This window comes from Amphiprion ocellaris, chromosome 18, assembly GCF_022539595.1.
Source record: "Amphiprion ocellaris isolate individual 3 ecotype Okinawa chromosome 18, ASM2253959v1, whole genome shotgun sequence".
In the NCBI taxonomy this organism is placed as follows: Eukaryota; Metazoa; Chordata; class Actinopteri; family Pomacentridae; genus Amphiprion; species Amphiprion ocellaris.
Window position 1 is genome coordinate 25,491,814 of NC_072783.1, and position 22,385 is coordinate 25,514,198.

The 22,385-nt window shown below is 40.8% G+C and overlaps 1 protein-coding gene across 2 annotated transcripts in view; it reads left to right on the forward strand.

The window, feature by feature from the left end:
• capn15 (calpain 15) overlaps positions 1-22,081 on the forward strand; it is a 47,683-nt gene extending 25,602 nt beyond the window's left edge. For both annotated transcript variants that reach the window (XM_023298412.3, XM_023298411.3), the window contains exons 3-12: positions 2,579-2,790; positions 4,723-4,906; positions 6,605-6,828; positions 7,397-7,522; positions 10,157-10,309; positions 12,830-12,991; positions 13,085-13,320; positions 13,453-13,622; positions 16,345-16,523; positions 18,818-22,081. In XM_023298412.3, the coding sequence (XP_023154180.2) occupies positions 2,579-2,790; positions 4,723-4,906; positions 6,605-6,828; positions 7,397-7,522; positions 10,157-10,309; positions 12,830-12,991; positions 13,085-13,320; positions 13,453-13,622; positions 16,345-16,523; positions 18,818-18,995 (1,824 nt within the window). In that variant the 3' untranslated portion in view covers positions 18,996-22,081. The remainder of the gene's footprint in view (positions 1-2,578; positions 2,791-4,722; positions 4,907-6,604; positions 6,829-7,396; positions 7,523-10,156; positions 10,310-12,829; positions 12,992-13,084; positions 13,321-13,452; positions 13,623-16,344; positions 16,524-18,817) is intronic.
• Positions 22,082-22,385: the final 304 nt, after the last annotated feature.

Consider the following 22,385-nt stretch of genomic DNA (forward strand, 5'->3'; position numbering starts at 1 on the left):
TAATTCATAGTTCTTACACGTTTAAAAATGCAGAAGTTGCACTAATATTTGGTTCATTTTATTTTACACTGGGAATTAATGTTAATCAAAGGTTGATCCCATTTTATATGCTCTACTGAGATTTTAGCATGTTAAAGGTATAATATGTAACATTTCATTTCTCATTAAAATTTCTCAACACAATGACCTTAATATTATACACTGTACTGATTTGTGTACTTAGATTATTCCAAAAACAAGAAACTATTGTTATTTAATGTAACAGTGCATTTTATTTCAATTGTCATTCAGTGGTGACATAAAATTTGGATGATACATCAGTGGAAAGGAGAAGTAGGCAAACTAGCAAGTATTTTTTTTTCATCTGATTGTTTGTATTGCTCCCTCTCAATGAATTCCCATTATTTTAGTGATGATATAATCGAATTCACCACAACTTTAGCTAAAGTGCCTATACAGGTTGTCAGCTTATCTAATGGTAAGCTGGCAATTAACATTAATCATTAATCTAATCGGATGTCTGCTCATGTAAGTTGGATTAGCTCATATTTCCCGATGATTCCCTATAGAGTTTTGAATCCAGCTGTATGTCCTAGAGTGTCATATGGTGTCTAAAGCTCTTCAGAAACAACAACAAAACACACGCAAAGGATCCAGTGCACTCCAGATGCTAATAGGCTTACTGCATAGGCTTTATCTTGTGGACGGGCTGCTGCAGACCAACCCGCTCAACATCATATCTGTTAAATGGTACAGGACAAACCTCTCAAATACACTCATGATATAAGATGTAAATGCAACAGGATACTACTAACAGCAGTACCTTCTGGAGGTGAAAGGATGAATTACAAATATGTTTAACCACATGGTAGAATTTCACAATGTACATAATGTACTATGTATAAATATAGCATGACCCTGCTGGTTTATTCATCAGCTGAAGTTTAATTCATATCCTGTATCATGTGATTTACATCATTTTCATGCTCATTTTAACTATTCAGTGATGCTTTGTATCCTACTAAAGGAGACATGATCATCTTGAAAGAGACCACTACCATCAGGATAGAAATGTTTCATCATAGTATAAAGGTGATCACTCAGCACAACTTTTTTATCTATTTGCTATGACAAGGGGACAAGTGGACCCAAATTATGCCAGCAAAATGTCTCCTCAAGTATAACAGAGCCACAAGATCCTTTCACTGTAGGGGTTTGGACTTCTAACTCTAACCCTTATTCAGGATGTGGAGTTAAATCATGCTGACAACTGACAAACAGATTACGTCAATAAACATGCCAACTGATAAAGTGCTCTGTGGCAAATATCCTGGCATAATGATTGTGGCATTTGTTTTACACACCCGCACCTGCATCACGTGAGAAAAGTTATAGTAACTATCTCATACGTAGCAGCTAGAGCCCAGTTTGTACATAAATCACAGACTCGTCTTCATCATTTCTCTCAAGTCATGTGAATGTACCAACTATATTCTATGAGCTGCATGAGTTAGAATTACAGTCTATATGTATCCAGGGCCAAAGCTTCGCTCTGCACTCGTGTGGAAAATCTAAATTGACCTCTAAGCCCCTACAGTAAAAAGCCTGCACAGGGGTCGTACCTAAGCCAGTGAACTACAGAATCAGTAAGCCACGTGGAGACCTGGGATGGTCATGGTGGTAAGAATGCATTGAAGTGAATCTGTCTGGTAGCTAATGCTGCATCAAGGCTACAGAATTGGATTGTGGGGAATGGTTACTAATCAATTCGCTTCACTTTGAGCCACTAGTGGGGTGCCCACACTACATCACCTGCCTGCCACCCAACATGATTGGCTGAGCCCACTTCTGACACCACAAATAGGAAACTGGATAGGGTTTGGCGTGTGTGGCTGTTTGCCCTCTCAGGTTTGTACAGGAGAGTTTTAGATGGGCAGATAGTGTGTCAGATTGGGTGTCTTGGTCTGTTAATATATCCATGTAGTCCCGGTCGTGTGTACAGTAGAAAGGCAGCTACATTTCAGAGTGTTAAAATCCAGTGTGTCATTTAAAATGCTCAGCGGTCTGCAGGGAACGTGTCAGAAAATGACAAGCTTCAAATGTTTGAATTTGCATATTAGCCTTGTATCCTGGCCACATTTGGTATTCTGTTGTGCACATGTATAATGCCATGCTAAGAGTGGAAGTAATTCCTCTTGCCACATGAATAAATGTGGATGGCAGTCATTTGCTGTTGTTCACCCCCAGGATTACTTAGTGGCCTGTATTAATCATCATTCACTTGCAAAAAAAAATAGAAAAATGCAGGATAGTTGGTCCTCAAAGTCTCCTTCAAGCTTGCATTCACTCTTTGAAAAACTTTATTTTTAAGCGCTCTCACCAGCTCCTTCGGGCATGATTTAAAAATGGATTTGGGCTTTTTTTTAGATAAGATGTTTTCTCTTAGCAAACATAAGTTTTTTACAGTTTTGAATATTTTAACTTAAAGTCATAAAACATTTTCACTCATCTCACTCCTTTGTCTCTCTCCTATTTTTCTTCTCCAACCTCCACTGTCTCTCCACTCGTCCTTGCTCAGAACTCTGTGAACTTCGTGGATGACAGTTTCCCTCCGGGACCTCGCTCCGTGGGTTTCCCCGAGGGCGACAGCGTCCAGCAGCGAATCAAGAAGTGGCTGCGCCCCCACGAGATCAACTGCAGCAACTTCAAGCAAGACAGAAGCGTCAAGTGGTCGGTCTTTCGCACACCGAGACCCTCTGACATCCTGCAAGGACTCCTTGGAAACTGCTGGTGAGCTGTCTCAACTAAACACAAATATGCACAGGACACTAATCAGTTTAGACAACCTAGAGACAGACCATTTTTTAACAGAAGACCTACAAGGAAACAACAAACAAACAAGGAAAGTCGCAGTGGTTAATGCTTTGACCCAGGACAAAACAAGAATAGCAAAGAGCCCTAAAGTAAAAGAACATTTTTCATTCAGTTCAATCTCTGCAAACTGTCAGAGGAATCCAAAGCAGACAGCAGATAACACCTCAGTCCGTGTGGTTTTTGTCTGAGTCTGCTTTCAATGAACACTGCAGCCTGAAGCTAGTAGATGGAGACAGTGACAGAGAGGCACAAAGGTAGTGAAACAGTAACTGAAGAGCAAGAATCTGAAAAATTGGAAGGCTGGAAAAAAGAAGACGAGCAGTAAATGAAAGAGAGAATGTCTGGTGGAGTTGGACAGATGTACAGATACACCTGACAGGGAGATTATTCACAGGGGTGTGGGTCTGGACACATGCTTTATCTCCCTGCCCTTCTTCTGTGTATCCTTTGGGGGTGTGTGTGTGTGCGTGCGTGCGTCTGTGTTGCCGTCCACCATCTTCCACCACACACAACAAAGCACAGGCAGTCACAAAATTGTCCCAATACAACTTTTCACTTCACCAGTGCACACGGCTTATCAAAAATAACCGTCTCCAGAGCCAAATCCTTTCACTCGCAACAGGATGTAACCCAAATTCTTCCTCATTGGCTTCATCTCTCTGTCTCCCTCTCTCTGTCTGCCTCACACACACACATTTGTCCTAATAAACCAGCAAACATCCCAACTCCAGCTAGCCAACCAATAACAGCAGAAGAGAGCAGTGCCAGTCACTTTTGTCCTTGAGTACGGCTGTAATACAGGCTGACATCAGAGCCACATTAGAACACAGCTAATTGGATTTTCATTGGATTCTTTTTGCAGATTGGTATTTCATCTGCGACTGAATGGGCTGATCGGCCTCGCTCAGTTGCCACTTGAACAGATGGAATATAGCTTTAACAATACACGTTTCTAACCCCACGCAGTCTTTAAAGTGCTGCTGCCCTAACACACAATGATGGCTGGACTGAAAGGGGTATTCCTTTTATTTGTAGATATTGTGATAGTACCGCCAGTGGCAAAAGTAGCAATTCGGCTATGTTGTTAATAAGAGAGTTCAAAATACTGTATGTGCAATATCAGCAGTGAGTGAGCAGCACTCAAAGACAAATATTTAAAGCTTATTCTCTCAAAACTGCTACTTTCTGTAGCCATTTCATTAGTATTGTAAGATCTCATTTCTACATTTTCAGATAATGTTCTCTTTAAAATATATTCCTTTTAAATCAGATCCTTTTCACCCCAGCAGCTTTCTCCTGTGTAAAGAATTAGCATTTTCAGATGTATCCGGATTTTTGATTAACTAATTTCTCTTGCAAGCTAATGAGGGGAAGCAAGTCAGTTTGTCATTGCTGCAGGGTGAATTAACAGTAATGGGGAGGTAACCAGAAGGCATAGAAGCTTGACTCATCAAATGTGATTGATTTTCAATGAGAGCAAATTATGTTTAAAAAAAAAAAAAAAAAAAAACTTTCATAACTGCTTGAGGTACCTTGTGATAGAGAATGTTTTAATTCCACATGAACAGTTTAATGTCTGCTTGTCAGTCTTTTTCTTATATATCTCTGATTGCCATTTGAAATTGCGTTAGCATTCCTGTCTGTTTGACGAAAATGGGCGCCCATCCGGCCCACCACTTGTCCATCACAGTCAGCTGGTCATTTATGTATTTTCTTCTCCATTTGTTTCACTGCCTGATTCACATTTTCTTTGCGCTTTGTTTCTGTCACATCCTCTCATTTTCTCATCTGTCCATCCTGATCTGACGTTTCATTTTACACTCCGCTGAGTCTTATTTCTCTCTTCAGGTTCCTGAGTGCACTGGCGGTGTTGGCGGAACGTCCGGAGCTGGTGGAGAGGGTGATGATCACCAGGACCATTTGTCCAGAGGGGGCTTACCAGGTTCGGCTGTGTAAAGATGGCACATGGACGACAGTGCTGGTGGATGACATGTTGCCCTGCGACGACTATGGCTACCTCCTCTTTTCCCAGGTCAGCAGAATGTGGGGAGTCCTGGAAGGGAGAGCATCCATATCAGCTTAAATCGAATGACTTTAAATTATACAGATTTTGGCCCCTTGAAATTGCTTTCTGCCGTACGCATAAAATCATGGATTATATTAAAAAAAAATTATTATATGTATGGTAAAAGTTCAGTCATTTGATCCGCTATAGCCAATGGCAGATTGTGTTATGCAATTGAATTGTAAAGCATAACCTCAGCTCCTTGCCACATTTGTCGGGACCATCAGATTTGGGACACGCCAACATCATCATCTGTGGCGGATTCTCCCTCTGATGTATATTCCTCTGGTGCAGTTTCGCTTTAAAATCTGGCTTTGCATCATACACACCAGACACTGCTACATTGATGTCTCTGACACAGTCTATGAAGTGTGCGTACTCTTTGTTTTTTGCCAGTAGAATGATGCAATGAAACATTACTTTTTGTAGATTTTTTAAAATAAAGTGTCAATATCTGTTACATTTTGCCGCTATTTATAGATGCACTTTCCTATTGGATGACACAGTTGGACATCTGAGAGGGGTTGACGTGTTGGAGAAATCCAAATTTTTTTTTATATATATATATATATATATATATATATATCGCAAAAAGTAATTTAGATAGAAAGAGATACTTAAATATTCTATGCCCTCTATCATGCTACATTTGCCTGCTTGATAGAATTGCAGCCTAAAACAATGTATTCAGGGAATCCTTTAAGTCTTCAAATGTTTTCCTCTAACAAAGAAAGGTGTTAAAAAATCATATATACTCAGTCATTATTATTCTAGACCACTGAACTTCTGTAAAGACCGGACTTTAAATTCATTTCTAATCAGTTCCTTCCATTTCTACTGCTTGTCCAGGTCATGATAAAAGTTATTATTGTGAATTGTTGTCATACTCTTCTGATAAGAACTGGCAAAAATATGTTACAAATGTCAATAAATTAATGTGTTTAGTAATGAATTCTAGGCCTTATCATCCCAACTGGTTGTAATTGCTATATTTTCATACTTCAGCCAGTGGAACAGGCATCAAAGTGCATTCTATGTGGCATTTAATACTTAAAGTCTTAAATTTAACTTAGTGAACCCTGCAGAAAGCCTGAATAATAACCTATTAATGAGTTCAGACTGGTTCATTATGTAGCTTTTCATCACAAGCACGTCTCAAAGGACCTTACAGAGGTGGAATGTGTAATTAAACAACAATTACAGGACAAATGAAGTATTGAATTATGCAGCAAATAAGGCACGGAAATAAATGCAGGCATTCGTACATGCTGGAGCGACATCCTGGAAAAACATTGTACCTTATCTACACCTTATCTGGCATCAACAACCTTCTTCTCAAAGAAGACAAGAAAAACAGGAAGAAAAAAAATAGAGGAGCTGTTGGGTATGGCAAGTCAAAGGTATTTAATTCACCATGTAAGGAATGCCGGAACAGTAATTTGTATGGTAATGCTAAGACAAGAATAAATAAATACAGTACTTCACCCTTGTTATCAGGTTATTGTGTTCAGAAACCTTTATACATTTGAGTCGCAGTCAATATGTTGACACCTTAAAGCATATACTAATGTAAAGACAACAGTCTGTTATAAATGTGCCTCTCTCTGTGAGTCATCCTCAGTTTCGTGACTAAATATTTCCTCCTTCTCTTTCCCGTCATTCCAGGCCCAGAGGAAACAGCTATGGGTGGCGCTGATTGAGAAGGCCCTGGCTAAACTCCACGGTTCCTACTTTGCCCTGCAGGCAGGGCGTGCCATCGAGGGCCTGGCCACGCTGACCGGGGCTCCCTGTGACTCCCTCATGCTCCAGGTCAGCTCCACCAACCCTCGAGAGGAGCCCATCGATACGGACCTCATCTGGGCCAAGATGCTCAGCTCCAAAGAGGCTGGGTAAGAGAAGGGCAGGCGGGAAATATGGGTGTATTTACTCCACAACGAATAGATCAAATAATAAACAGCAAACATCTCTTTCGAAAAAGACTTTGAATCGATATTTTCTCTCATCACAACTACAAACGCTAAGGTGCTATAAAGCTACAAAGGTGCTGAATGCCAATTTGCTGCATATGTCCGTAAATGAAAGAAGCCTTCTAATCAGCGCTTTGATAAGTGAGCTTTCAAAGCAACATGAGACGACGAGCAGAACTCCAAAGGGGCCAAATCATCTGTGGCCAAACTGCAGGCCCATCTGCCAGAATTATTATTTCAAATATTCTTTAATATATCAAAGGAGGGAAACAGCCTGAAAAACAAGAGACCATTTACAGACTGCACTAAAGAGTAACAAAGTTCATCACCAAAGAGGAGCAGCAATGACAAAATGAAACACATCAGTGGGATGTATGGATATGCACAAATAATATTTGTTTTTTTGTTGTCTGTAACTCTGTACTGCTGCCAAACTTAAATAGTTCAATTAAAAATGAACATTCTTTTTGCTCACATCTGTCTCCCTTAGGTTTCTGATGGGTGCATCTTGTGGAGGAGGCAATATGAAAGTAGACGATGTTGTTTATGAGTCTTTGGGTCTGAGGCCTCGACATGCGTATTCCATCTTGGATGTACGAGATGTCCAAGGTTACAGGTATGGATAAACTCGAATGACTGTTTACATCCTTCTGTTTCATCTTATCCCGATCACTTGATGTTTCTCTGTGTTCATTTATCTATCATTTATCTGCTCTATCTACATCAGTTTTATCCTTCCAGCAGAAAATATGGTAGACTTTTAAGGGAAACGTAAAATTTAATGAAATTAGTGTATTGTTGGCATCCAGCCCACGTACCTTAAATTATACAGTTCATTCACTTAAACAAAACACTGGGGCACCATTTTAGTGGAAGTAGCTACTTCAGGCCCCTGGCTCTCAAGCAAAGCTCCAATTCAGTTTTCTTCATCGGCAATGAAAGGAAGACTGACATGGTTTGGACGGGCGTGGAATTCCCCTGGCTGTCATCAGTGCAATAATTAATATCTGGTTCTTCCATTTAACTGTCAACAGATACAATTCTGTATACTCCTGAAGTAGGGAAGTTGAAGAAAAATTCCAGTTTGTTTTCAGTAGAAACATAAGATATACTACTGCAAAACAATAAAAAAATACAGCCTGCAATTTAAATTAGTTTACATTTTAATTCTTGGTCACTTTTGGATGAGTGCAGCAACTACAGCGGTAATTGTTCTGTTCACAAATGCATCAAAAAAGTGTTTGACTTTGTTCTGAATAAAGATTCTCATGCCATTCTAGGATCGAGAGACATTTCTCATCTTAAACTGGTATTAAATGTGATTTCTTAGAAGGCAGGCATAAATAGTTGAAACTAGTGGACATGATAGAAGCCCTGTAAAGCCTTTTTCAGACACAGGATATTGCTGACTTCATCAGTCTGTTAAAGTGCGGTATTCTGTTAATCAGGGTTACGTTGCTTTTATGTTAATGTTCCTCACGGCCTCCTTTAGACACCCACCACAGTGTGAGGAACAGCCAAGGTACACAGATGATATTTGTCATACATGTGAGATTGTATAGTACATCAAGTGTTATATACAGCAATAATGAAAAAGAGTACATCTATTTTAATAACGGCTCATAAATCTGTCTGGTTTACTTATGATTTCCTAAACAATAAAAATTCTGTCCAAGTGTTTTAATAAACTGACTGTGTGACAGCTCGTCTGTCTGAAGTGAGGAAAAGTACACAGTGTGATTAGTTCCTGACCCGTCCTGTCTCCATGTCAAGGATCATTTATAATTAGAAATAATTAATGAAGTCAGAGCTGTTGAGCTGTGCCTAAATGCATGCAGCTGTCTCTTTGGAGAAGCTCAGATGAATTCTGTTTCTGCCTGATGCTGCAGGTATTTAAGCAACTCAGAAGCAGCTGGAAGCAACAAACTAAATTTCTCCTGTTAATGGTTTTTCAAAACCCACCTTACATCTATTATTGATGAATTTTATTAATCTGACTTTGTTGTTGTAATCACTTCAAGGTTTTGTTTTTATTGATATTTTACTCCATAAATGATGTGAATTTGTATGGCTAAGTGAACGAGAACAGTGTTTTTTTGATTTTAGCTCACAAACTGTGCTCTGTGTTATGATATTGATTCTGAAATGGGGAAAAAGATATCCTCAAATCCCCCAACCGTGACAGCACATACTTCACACGTCCTCCGTGCTGACAGTGATATGAAAATGCAACTACATCTGACCTTGTAAGATGGGCATTGTGACTTCTAAGGTTAAAGTGACCAAGGTGCTCGTTCAGACATTAAACCGACATGTTTAGATTCATGGAAAGGAGTTCGTGTCTATAAGGGGCTTATGTTCAACCACATACATTATACAATTGCATTGCCATCTCACATTCATGACTGCTGCAAATGTTAGTTGAAAGCAATGAATCCTACAGTATGCTTCAATTTGACAGGTTTGCATATCTATTTCATAGAAATGCTTCGTATCTTAAATTTATTCATTTAAAAAAAAAAAAAGCCTGTTTGCTAATTCGCGGCTACAGCTTAAAACATCACACTTTAAACACTACGGCTTTACTGTTGTAAATGTTTTATAATATAGGTACTAAAGAGTGTGTATTCTAAGTTTAGAATAACTTGAACAGATGCATTCATTGTCAAAGTACTTCTTCAGTGCTTCATGGATAAATGGGCTAATGGCTATTGAGAACAGGTGTGCCCCAGTTCAGTTTGCTCACTGATCGAAGTAGCATTGCGAGTTGACACGGTGGCGGCTTCTTCTGTATCACCTTTGAAAGGAAGTTGAGAATAGCCAAAAATCCCAGATGTAATTTGCTCAAGAGCCACACACACCGCCACTGTAATTTACTGCCATAAAGCAATCGGAGTGGCAGACGATTGATCAAAAATGAGTTCGAGTCCTCCTGCTAGTAGCTTGAGGAGATGAAAAGCAGTTTGGAAACAGCGAACCACTTGCACTTTTTTTTCTTTTTTTAGAAAGTGAGGACTCTCCAATATGGTTTTCCATTATGCCTCCTAAGTTTTTCACTGTACGGAGGAGGCAATAAAATGAAATGGGTTGTTAAAACGTAGGCAATCATCCATAAAAAGAGTAATGCGGGTCTGCAGAGATGAGGATGCTGCGTTGACTGAAAGCTGGTGTCACTTTAACTGGCTCCTGTATTTGTCTCTCCCTGTCTGTCTGTCTATTATCTCCCTCCCTAACTGTCACTCTGCTCCAGGTTGCTGCGGCTGCGTAACCCGTGGGGTCGCTTCTCCTGGAATGGCAGCTGGTCAGACGAGTGGACGGACTGGCCTCAGCACCTCCGTCATGAACTGATGGCTCATGGCAGCAGCGAGGGTGTCTTCTGGATGGAGTACACTGACTTTATAAAGTAATAATCATATTTTCACAACTTAAGTATGATCTACAGCTATAGAAACAAATTTTTAGTGGTAATTGTGCATCTGTCTGAAACTATTTTTGGTTTGTGGGGCATTTCAAAATATTTTAAAGCTGTAACCCAGCATTTTTGTGTTTGAGATTAACCCAATGATGTAACTCACACTTACTTACATCACCAGTCACAAAATTAAAACCATCTGCTGGATATTGTATAGATCCACCTTGTGCTGCCGAAACAGCTCTGGAGATAGGACCTCTTGGGGTGTTCTGTGGTGTTTGGCAGCAGATTTGTTGGATCCTGTGTGTTATGGAGAAGGGGTCTTGGTGGATTAGGCTTTTTCCCATGGTTGTTGGATCAGGCTGGTATCTAGGGAGTTTGGAGGCTGTATCAACAGCTCTTTGTCATGTTCCTTGAGTTGTTCTTAAGCAGTTTTTACAGTGTGATCGGGCACATTGTCCTTAAGGTGTGTGATACATGTTAAAGTAACATCCACCCGAAGGCTGGGACCAAAGGTTTACTAGCAGAACACTGCATCACAGTCATTTACGGTCAGTGGTTTTATTGCTGTTCCTGATGGTGTGTTCACCCTCGCTCATTCCCAGTTAACTTTTTTGCCCCCTACTGGCCATCAGGTATCATTGCAGTGTCTCCTCTTGAAACTGAACCCGAATATATTGTCAGCATAAATTGTCATTGCTGCTGTTTTTGCAGAGATTATTTCTATGTCTGTGTTGTTCTTTCTTTCCCACCTTTTGTGTTTATTCCAAAACCGCCACTGTAAGCAATGTAAAATGCATGACTTCCTGTGAGGATTTATCCCATAAAAGATGTACCCATCGCCAGCTGTTTAGATTTGCAACTGTCAACTGTTTTGTCATCTGAGTGCAGTTGAATTAACTCAAAATGCCCTTTTGATTGTGTTTTTATGGACACACATAATGTGCTAAATGTGACGACTGGTTTAATAATCTCATGCTTGTGTAGATTTTACTGACCGTCTGGTATTAACGCCGCATTGAGTGACAGTGTTTTTGTTGTTTTGCTGACAAGCGCATCATACACTGGTTTCCACACTATGGTGTTATTATGAAATAGTTGTTTTTTTTTTGTGGTTGCTTTGGTTGCCAGGGATTTGGCAGGCAGAAGCTTAGACTTGTCATGGCTCTCTGTGTGTTTTGTCATATTAGATTAATCCTGTCATTCAGTCATACACAAGTATTGACTAGTTTTTCTCTCACTGTCCCTCTGTGTGTGTTTCTGTGCAATTGAATGTTCTTCCTTTCATAAAATGTCCATTTTAACAGCCCGGTGACCTTGTACATGTCAGTAAACCCTGCTGCCTGGAGCACTATGATTGAAAACAAAACTGAAAGTAAACTGAAACAAAATGGAGAGTTGTTGCTCGCAAATTTTCCAAAAGCACATCTGAAGCTAATATAGTGTTACAAATAACTAAAAGAAAAATGAAATAAATTACAGCCTTAAAATCAATCAACAACTAAAAAATCTAGTGTGAAATTTGACTGTAATTTTTGACTCCCACCAACAACAGCTCATGAGTAGAATGAAATAACCTGATTTTGCACTCTAAACTGAACTTAAGAACAAGACTGCGCTTGCCTATAAAGGGTTTTCTTAATGTCAGCAAATCATCTGATCTGTGGAGGTCCACCCAGCTGGTACAGATAAATTATCTGCGCACAGTACACGTGTTTGTGTGTCATTAATGTCCCTCCTCTCTAACAAAATAAGAGTTGCAATAACTCCAGTGTTGCTGTCCTACTGAACACTTCAAACCTGAAAAATGCATTCAGCCCAGGCGAGAATCCCATTTGTCTTCTGCCTGTTTATTGTTTTCTCTGACAGACAAATAATCTCTCAGCTTTGTACTATATGACAAACCTACAGCTTGTGTCTCCCTGGACTAGATAAAGAAAAAATGGACAGCTTGTTGGACAAATAAGGGCTTTAAATCAACTGATCAAGTGGACAAATAGGACAAATGTTGATTATCGATAAACTAAAAACAAGGGTGTACAGAAGACAAGCACTTTGAAACAAGGGGTGTCATCAGCAGACATATTTGGCTGTTGTGATCCAAACTATCTGTAAAACTTCAGCATTCCTTCCTTTTCTTTCTCTCCCTTCTTCCCGATTGTCAAGAAGACAAAAGTGCGATGTAAGACAGTTGTCAGAGCGAGGTTAGGAAGTGATGAAACAATGAAAAACAGATTGAAAGTGAGGAAGAGAAAGTCTCTCGAGGGCTCTGTCTTTGAAGGAAGAGGTCTGATATGTTAGCAAGGTAAATTGTGTTTGTACAGCAGCACCCTCAGAGGCGATGCTAATGTTAAAGACTTGCTTGTGATGCATACAAATAGACTTTCAGGGTTGAGATCAGCTGGTCGCACTGCTTGTGTCTCAGAAGACCTTGTTCTTCCCATATAGGCTGTCAGTGCCACATATAGACTAAAGAAGGCTCTCAGCGCTCAGTTTTATTTCCTCCCACAGGTACTTTGATTCAGTGGACATCTGTAAGATCCACTCAGACTGGCAGGAGGTGAGGCTACAAGGCTGCTTCCCCAGCAAAGCCAACGGGCCGGTCACGGTCACAGCCCTCACCGTGCTGGAGAGGACAGCGCTGGAGTTTGCTCTGTTCCAGGAGGGAAGCAGGTAAATACAACAATAATCAGCGTGTTACAGCCCTCAACCCTTCTCCTTCCTTTTTACCCTTTGTGGTATGCTTTTTGTTTTTGTTCCCTTCAGGCGCTCTGACACAGCCGACAGCCACCTACTGGACCTGTGCATCATGGTGTTCCGCGCCTCCTTCGGTAGTGGCAACAAGCTGACTCTGGGCCGTCTATTGGCCCACAGCAAGCGAGCGGTGAAGAAATTCGTCGGCTGTGACGTCATGTTGGAGCCGGGGGAGTATGCTGTTGTCTGCTGTGCCTTCAACCACTGGCAGATGAATGTCAGCGGGACAGGAGGTCCACCCACGCCCAGTAGGTGTACAGATGCAGCGGCCACAAGCTGTAGTTTCTCTTGTGAACATTTACTTAATGATAACAGAACCATTCACCTAAACTTAGGTTTTGCCATAATTCATCGAATTATTTAATCTACCGTCTTTTCAGTCTCAAGCCCTACCAGCGGAGCAGCACGGCGGCCCAGTCAGGACTTCCCTGGCTACATCCTGGCCATCTACAGCTCTCGACAGGTGATGGTGGAGCAGGTGGAAGCGACTGCCACCACTCTGGCCGACGCTATCATTCTGCTCACGGAAAACAAAGGCGAAAGACACGAGGTGAGACACACTCACTCCAAAACAAGAGAACAAATTAAATTGCAATAACACAGCCCGTAGTTCTGTTAAATATCTACAAAGAACTATGGATTTAAAGGGCTTTGACTTTCTCTGTCCTCCCATCTCCCACACACACACACACACATACACACATGCACACTTTCATCATCCTTCACTATAATATTACAGTCCAGTTCTTCAGGCTCTGTGCTTCTGCACATTCAATTTGAAGCAAGGTAATGGATATTGCAAAAAAAGTGTCAAGTCTCACCTTCAATTTGAATGGGTTTACATCAGTATTGGAAAAAAAACTCTGTGATAGTTATCGCTTTAGTGCCCAACGATTAGGGGTTCCAGAGAAACTGGGAAGGCACATAAAGACAAACCAAATTATTATAGATGATAAGATAAGATTATGTAGAGAACCTGAGTAGTTAATTACAGCCTGGACTCTGTCTTTTCGTGGTGATGCTCTCCCAGACCTTCCCTGGATACAACTTTTGCATTTTGTGGGGTCTCTCAGCCTTTAGTGTGCTTTTCAAGCAGTGGAATGAATGCTGAACTGATATTAAGTGGGTGACTCAGTTAAAGATGTTCCATCTCCCTTAACCTTTCAGATTTCTTTGGTTGTTTTGGCCGCACGTTTAGAATTGTAGCCTGACAACATAATGAAATGTCGTCCGATCAGTTTCATGTGTTTGGCTGATTCCGGGCACACACAATGCTCCTGCATTCATCCTTCTGTTTCCATTAGCAGTGAAATCATCAATAAATGCCTGTGTGCTAATTTCACTCTCAGCCATGCTGTAGACGCCCAAGTGATAATAGAAGCATCGCCATGTTTGACAGACAAGGTGTGCTTTGAGTCATGAGCTATACACTTTTTTCTCCACACATTCCTCTTTCCACCCCTTTGATAAAAGTAGATTTTTGTTTAATCATTTCATCCCTTTTGAATACAAGTTCACCAACATCACAGAGAGTTGTCTTAACTTGCTGTGCAGTCATAAATGGATTTTCTTTTCTCATAATGGAAGTAATTTTCTGCTCGAGACCTGTGCTCCAAGGCCTACCAGATCATTTGCCTTTTTTGAGTTCTCCTGTGCCCACATGCTTTTTAAAATTCAGCCTCATTCTTGCCAACCAACGACATTTGATAAGTATGTGATAAATGTTGAAGGTTTTTGAGCCTCATTGTTATTGTCTTCACTCGCACAGTGAACTCTTTACTCTTCATATTGACAAACTGTTCCCTCTCAGTCTAAATAGGAACTCTTAATTAACTCAACGTATGAGCTTTTAGCATTAGCATGCTTTTGTGCATGAGCTGACACTGACATGGAACACAGCTACCCAGGAAACATTTAGTAGCCAAATGTCCCATTACTTTTGAACCTTTGCAGTTTGACACTGTGATAAAAGGAATATATCTTCTACACAGTTCTCTCTCTATAGATGTAAAGCTATTCAAAGTAAAGCTGAGGCTTGCTATATTTCAAATTGAATGTGCTGAAGCACAGAGCTTAAAGAACAAAAAAAATGAAATATGTATAAGTGTCAAAATACTTACGGCTTGGACTGTATATGTTAATGAAGCCAGGGAATCCTTGCAACTCTGTAAGCCACTTTGAGATAACACTTTAGATTTCCTTAGCAGAGTCCTGAATCCTATTCTCCCTTTACACATTCAAGTACGAGCACATCTACTCTTCCACATGCACACACACAGCCACTCAAACCTGAGGAAACAAATTATTCTGGCTCTTCTGAACTACGCTTTCTGAAAGGGCTGTCACACTGGCTCGTGTTTTAGAGGATGACAGAGCTTTTTAAACACTTGAGATTATCTTTGCTAAATCATTCAGCTCTTCAGCTCTACTGGAATTCACCACTCACAATAGGTGGGCTGAGCAGACAGCAGCCACTGCGCGAACAGTAGTGTTTTGACAATATGGTTAAATGAAGATATTTGGTTATTAATAAACAATTTAAACCATCCTGAATTGTCAAAGCAAAACTTTATAATATGAGCACATTCACGTGCCACTGACTGATACGTTTTAGACACTGAACAGTGTTCCTGGGCAATTAGACATGAAATGACAGCAGTTAAAGCAGTTTATCTGCGCTTGAATTTGCTTTATTACAATCACCAGTCCTAAAAGAGAGATTAGCAGCCACTGTTAAAAGAGATGGAGAGTTGTTTTTCTGGATGCAGATTGCTGTTTTTAAGGCGTTTTAACATTAATTAAAAAAAATTGCTTGTCCTGTCTAGGTCTGAGCGATAAAACAATAGCGATGTGTACCAGTGAAAGACAGTTTATAAATGACAATAAGACAATTATTCAACAGAATGTTTGATAGTTTCACTTCAATGAATTAGATGCAAACCACCATGTAAGCACATATTAAAAGTGCAGCGATCGGTTGAATGAACAAGTCCAAGCATGCATGGAGCCTCTTCGCCCCTCATCACTCTTATTGTGGCTTAAATTTATTTGTGTGTGTTATCTTACTATTAACATTTTGTTGCCAAAGAAATTATTGCCTGTGGCCCTAATAAAGAGGCTGTAGTGGTTGAATTCAAAGTAAGGTGGTTAAAATCAAATTAAGCCTTTTTTTTTATCCAGGTCCTGTTTAAAAATAGGCAATTGAAATTGTTTGATTGACAGAATGTGTCCCCTTTCTACTCACACATCTGCATTTCCTTGTTGACTCTCAGGGCCGTGAAGGCATGACATGCTACTACCTGACCCACGGATGGGCCGGGCTCATCGTGGTGGTGGAAAATCGCCACCCCAAGTACTACCTCCACGTCTCCTGTGACTGCACTGACAGCTTCAATGTGGTGTCCACACGTGGCAGCCTCAAGACCATCGACAGTGTACCGCCTTTACACAGGTACACACATACACCGCAGTCTCTCTTTATTTTACTGCGATAGTAACACAGAAAGATAACAAGAGGAGAGATAAAATGCTCTGAGAACATTTGGTGCAGGTGCAGCTAACATCCAGCACACATACACACTTCTACAAACACAGCGATCCCACAGGATTAGTGCTCTGTATTTCTTAATAATCTACCTCAGGCTGGTCTCACCACAGTTAATGGCTGCCTTTGTCTTCTATTGGTCCCCGTTGTCCTCTTCACTCTATTGTAGGCAGATACACACTTGCAGAATCAAGCATGGTGTAGCAGTTCACACATCATTAGGTTTCTCTGAATTTAGCTTCTTTAGACGTCACATAACTGCTCACGTTAATATAAATTTAGGACCTTATCACCCCAGAGTTATGGCCCACATAATGGGAAACTGTAAAAAGTCACCATGCATGAGGGCCATGTCTTTTATTGCTATTTCCTCCATCGAACAAGAGCATTATGCCACTTTGCTTGATAAAAACATTTAGCACTGTAATACCGTTGTCCTTTTTTGTGATTTTTTTCTTACTTGCGATTATACCAGTTCACAGGTGAAAGCACTTAGCAGCTTAATATTCAAAAGGTCATATCCTATTTATATTCATGGTTTGAATTACACAGTTAGAGGCAACACTCTTCGCGATACATCAAATAGCAACAACATTGATTATCTCGCTAAAATGGCTCCTGTCAAGGGTTTTGATGTACCAGACAGCAAGTAAAGGGTCAGTTCTTGAAGATGGTATGATGGAAGCAGGGAAAATGGGCAAGTGTAAAGATCTGAGTGACTTTGACAAGGGCCAAATTGTGACGGTTTGACGTCTGCGTCAGAGCATCTCCAAAATAGCAGATCCTGTAGGCTGTTCCTGGTATGCAGGGTTAGCAGCTACCAGAAGTGGTCCAAGAAAGGGCAACTGGTGAACTGGCGATAGGGTCATGGGCACCCAAGGCTCACTGATACACATGGGAAGCAAACATTGGCCCATGTGGTCTGATCCCTCAGAAAAGCTACTGTGCCCATAATGACCCCTGTCCATTGTTGAACGTCCTACAATGGGTACCTGAGTGGAAGTGGACAGTGGAGCAATTGAAGTAGGTGGCCTAGTTTGATGAATCACAGTTTCTTTTAGGACATGTGGATGACTGGGTGCGTGTGCATCATTTACCTGTGGAAGTGTTGGCAGCAGAATGCACAATGAAAAAAAGCTTAGAAAGCCACAAGAGGCAGTGTAATTCCCTGGACAATGTTGTGATGAGAAACCTTGCTTATGTTGACATGCAACACCTGCCTAAACATTGTTGCAGATCATATACACTCCTTCGTGGCAGCAGTATTCTTTGGTGGCTGTGGCCTCTTTCAGCAGAATAATGCACTGTGCCACACTGGAAAGATAGTTAAAGAATGGTTTGACATGCATGACAAAAAGATAAAGGAGCTGATTTGGCCTCAAAATTTGCCAAATCTCAATCAAATGACAGGCCAGACAAACAATCTTGCTACTAACAGGACTTAAAGGATCTGTTGCTATTGTCTTGATACCACAATTTGTGTTTTTGTAGCACAAGGAGTCCCATACAATATTAGATGGCTGATTTTAATGTTGTGGCTAATCGGTGAATGTCAGCAAATTATCTTACTTTGTCTTCTAAACAAAATGAATCAGAAGTGCTCATAAATCAGCTGGTCTTCATCCAGTCCTAGCTTTATCTTCTCTGAGCAGTTCTAAGGTAAAAAGAAGAAGTTACAATATCTAAAGTTATTCTTATTCATTTTGATTATGAGGAATCCTGGTTGGGTTGTAGAGATTATGGTACTCTAGTTCATCAGCAGTCGTGGACCTGTCTCCTGCGTCAGGTTCATTTAATGGATAACTGTTGTAGCAATTTATTAAACAGCTCTTTATCTGACGTTAGAGGAGTGCCGCTATATTTTATTGTCACGTTTTCAATAAATGTTTTATTTTGAGTTATAATGTGGTATTGCAATGTTTATTTATTTTTTTCCAGAATTGGAAAAAAAGAAAATCTTAATGCTGGGAAAGTTTTTTTTTTTTTTTTTTACTAAATAAAATTTACCCCCTTCCTCAGCCCAGTAAATTTCCTACCGTGTCTGCAATTCACTACTCAATACACAATGCACAAGTGAAAAATACTTTGTATTCAGAACACCCAACCTGTGCTTGATCTGCCCTGACAGAAGCCAGAAAGGCCTCTAACTGGAGACTTCCCTGACCTGCTCCATGTTTTGTTAATGCTGTCTCCCCCTGCAGGCAGGTGCTGGTGGTGCTTTCTCAGCTGGAGGGAAACGCAGGCTTCTCCATCACCCATCGCCTAGCTCACCGCAAGGCCGCCCAGGCCTCCCTGGGGGACTGGACCCCCACCAAGGCCACCCACAGCCCCCAGCTCACCCCAGACATTGACGGCCTGCACCGGCCCAGGCCACTATGACCACCGCCCTCTTTGTCCCACACACAGACTCTAATCTAATGAACTGTCAGACCACTGGAAAATCAGGCAAGGGTATGCAAGTGGTGTGTGGAGCCCTAAAACAGAGAGGAAGATGCGTTTTGTGTGTTTCTTTGGATGCACACATGAATGTAAAGCATGAATGAGCAGCATTTGTTTGCTCTCCATCAAATGCTCCATAAATGCTGAAGTTTTCATCCGGCCCACACGCGCTCTGTCCCTTGCCTCATGGATGTGCCATGTCAGGATGAAATGAGGGAAATGAGCCACGTGAAGTGACCAGGACACAAAACGATAATTCACCCAGGCACCTAAGAAGATCCAGCTCATAATACTTTAAACTCTGGATGTTTTTGGTAGCTGGTAGCTGGTTAGCGCTGTATGTGAAAGAGATGTCAGCCCTCAGTTTCATATGCTTGGAGACAACCCTGCTTTCAGTGAGCTTCAGAAAAGGCAGGGTGGAGTGCTGAAACTACTGAGCCATGCACCGGCCCACAGCCTAGGAGCCGATCAGACACTTCCCCTACTCTCCCTGTCGTCCACAAAGACAGCTAACAAAACAGGACACCTCTGGGGGAGTTTATTCCACCCATACTCAGTACGGTACTTAATGAGCCAAACCCAACTCATTTTACTCATAGTAATACATGTTTGCTCTTTTTTGGAGAAAGTACATTTGTCCATATAAGTCTTACTTGTTTTGTACACAACTTTTGCTGCCGTCTAGTCTGTATTTGTGTTTTTGAGGTTGAAGAATAAGCCATCATCCATACAGTACTGTCTGTCTCTGCTCTACGTCATCACCACAGTGCTGTCTAGCACGCTCTCTAGCTCAGGACCAAACCTATGATTTGTACAGCAAGTTGGATTCAAGTGAAACCTCAAGCTGATGTTGTGGAAGGTGTATGGAGCCCAGACAGCTGGTATAGCATCTTTCTCTGTTTCCTCTGTGTGTTTCTGGTATAAGAGGTGCCACATTTTCCTGCCCTGTGGAGAGTAGTGTTGTGGTTAGGAGATTTTATCTGGTGAGAAACTGAGACATAAATCCCACTTTAAAGCTTACAAAGACTAACATACAATTTTTACTTTTTCCCTGCAGAGAAGCAACCACCGGGCTCCTTTCTCAGATTTACTTTGGTTCATTCTCACTCAGTCTCAGTTTGGGGTGTAAATGCTGGAGGCGAGGCATTACATGAGCAACTTTACAGTTGACCCCTCAGGCACACTGGATTTTCTTGTCCACTTCAGAAGTCAGTTTATACTCAAATTAACACTTGGAGAGCAACTCCCGCCTCTAGATGTTACATTTTGCTGCAGCACCCCCCAGTTTGTGTCTATCTATTTTGGTACTGAAGATCAGTTAGTATCTGTTTCTCACACTTAATTAGTCTGCCAGTATGTTGATTTACATATTAGGGAGTACTTGAGGAGCCAGTGGCTGTTTGCCATAGAGGAGCTCTTAAGAGGAGCTGCTGAGTTTACTTTGGGAGGTCAGGGACCACTTTTGTTTACTTGGGTGTATCGTGAGTGTCTGGGCCGTCCTCCCTAAAGAATACACTGACAGCATGTTAGCAGCAACATGGAGTCCTCGCGACACAACAAATTGCCGTTTTGTCAGACTCTGTGCACACATAACAGGAGACAGAGGAGACCCCTGAGACATGTTGTGACACAGAAAATAGTTTAGTTCTGTTCCAGTTTCGTCTGCGCTGTTTCACCGGATGGCTTGCTTATAGCTGTTCCATGTAGGTCCTTGTCTAGGGCCCCACCCACCTGTTCTTTCCAATTTCTCCTGTGTCAAAGCCATTACTCCTGATTCAGTGAGGATCTTTCAGTCCTCACCATGGCAACATAGATGTTTCATCAGAGAGAGAGGAGAAAGATTTCTGCGGTACTACAGTAACAGAATGGAGTGGGAGACTTCTTTCAAATAAAAGTTGATGTCTTATTAATATGTAGGGAAATGGGGAAAAACTTGAAAACTGGTGAGAAAAACCCCTGCAGCATTCATACAATTATTGATTTTTTTGTTAAAAAAGCTACATTTTGTGTCAAGATCATTGTAGAAACAAGAATCCACTCATAAGCATTGTCTCTTTTATTGTCAGCGTGTTGCAGTCTTCTCAGTAGTCGACTGTACTTCATGTCATCTTCAGGACATGTTATAAGCAGTGTAATGTGTCTTTAATGAAACCTGAAGAAACTGTAAATATGTTTTTCCCAAAGAAACATTCTGTCGAATGACCACTTTGTAATGTCTGTGTGCCCTGTGTGAGTGTGTGCGTGGTCACAGCCAAGTAGCTGTGAATTCAGTGTCTAATTTATTTGTACAAGTGATTTGGAGGCCTGTTTTCTAATGAATACTGTTGAATACTGAGCTGATTAATGACAGATAAAGGAATGTGATCATTTGTGGCTTTCCTTTGAGCCCAGAGGGAATTAGCTTGACTAGAAATGAACCTGCACTGAAACACCTGCAAAGACAAAAGGCACCTCAAAATTAAGCGTCACTGCTGGATCACTTTACATTTACATGAGATTCTTTTTGTTTTTTGTTTTATACTATGTGTTTTGTTTTTTTTTTTTTTTAATCATAATTGTCATTTTTGGCTCTTGCTGGTGTCCTATGAACCCACTGCTCTTCTGTTAAGTCCTGTTGGTGGCTCTTCTGTGCTTTAGGGGCGCCCCCTGCTGCTGAATAGACAACAGCCAGAGAAGAAGTGGTCATTGACAGACCAGCCAACACAAACGCCTTTTCTCCTCTCCTCTGTCCAGATCCCGCCTTGTAAATTGTACAGACTACAAATTTAAGACATACAAAAGAGTTTTAAAAAAATGAGAAAAAAAATCAACTGACTCTTTTAAACTTGTAAAAAAAAAATAATGAAAGTATGATAGTAGAAACAAACGAAAAAGTAACATAATGCTGAAAAAAATGAACTCTGACGAATGTGATATATATTTTATTGATCTTTTTTGGGGGGGGTGTGAGTATATGTGTACAAACATGTATGTTTAATTTTCAATCTCAGGTTCCAATGGACCAAATAAATTTTTTTAAAGTAAAACTTAGCATTGATCATTATTGATTTGTATTTTTTATAGGAGATTTTTGAAGTTGTTGACCTTACAAGTACACAGAAATGTGAACTTTCAGCAAAGAAATTAAATGTTCTGTCCCCTTCAAGCTGGAAATATTTCGAAGGAGAAGCGCATACTTTTGAAAGGATAATATATGTGTATCAAGCTTGTTTTTCACAGGTACTTGCACTTGTTTACTGCACTTTTATTGATTCCACAGATCTGCTTTCGGATGTGTTTGTAATCGCTCATTCCGCTTGGCTCTTCATTTCCTGGCCTGTGATGTGGCTC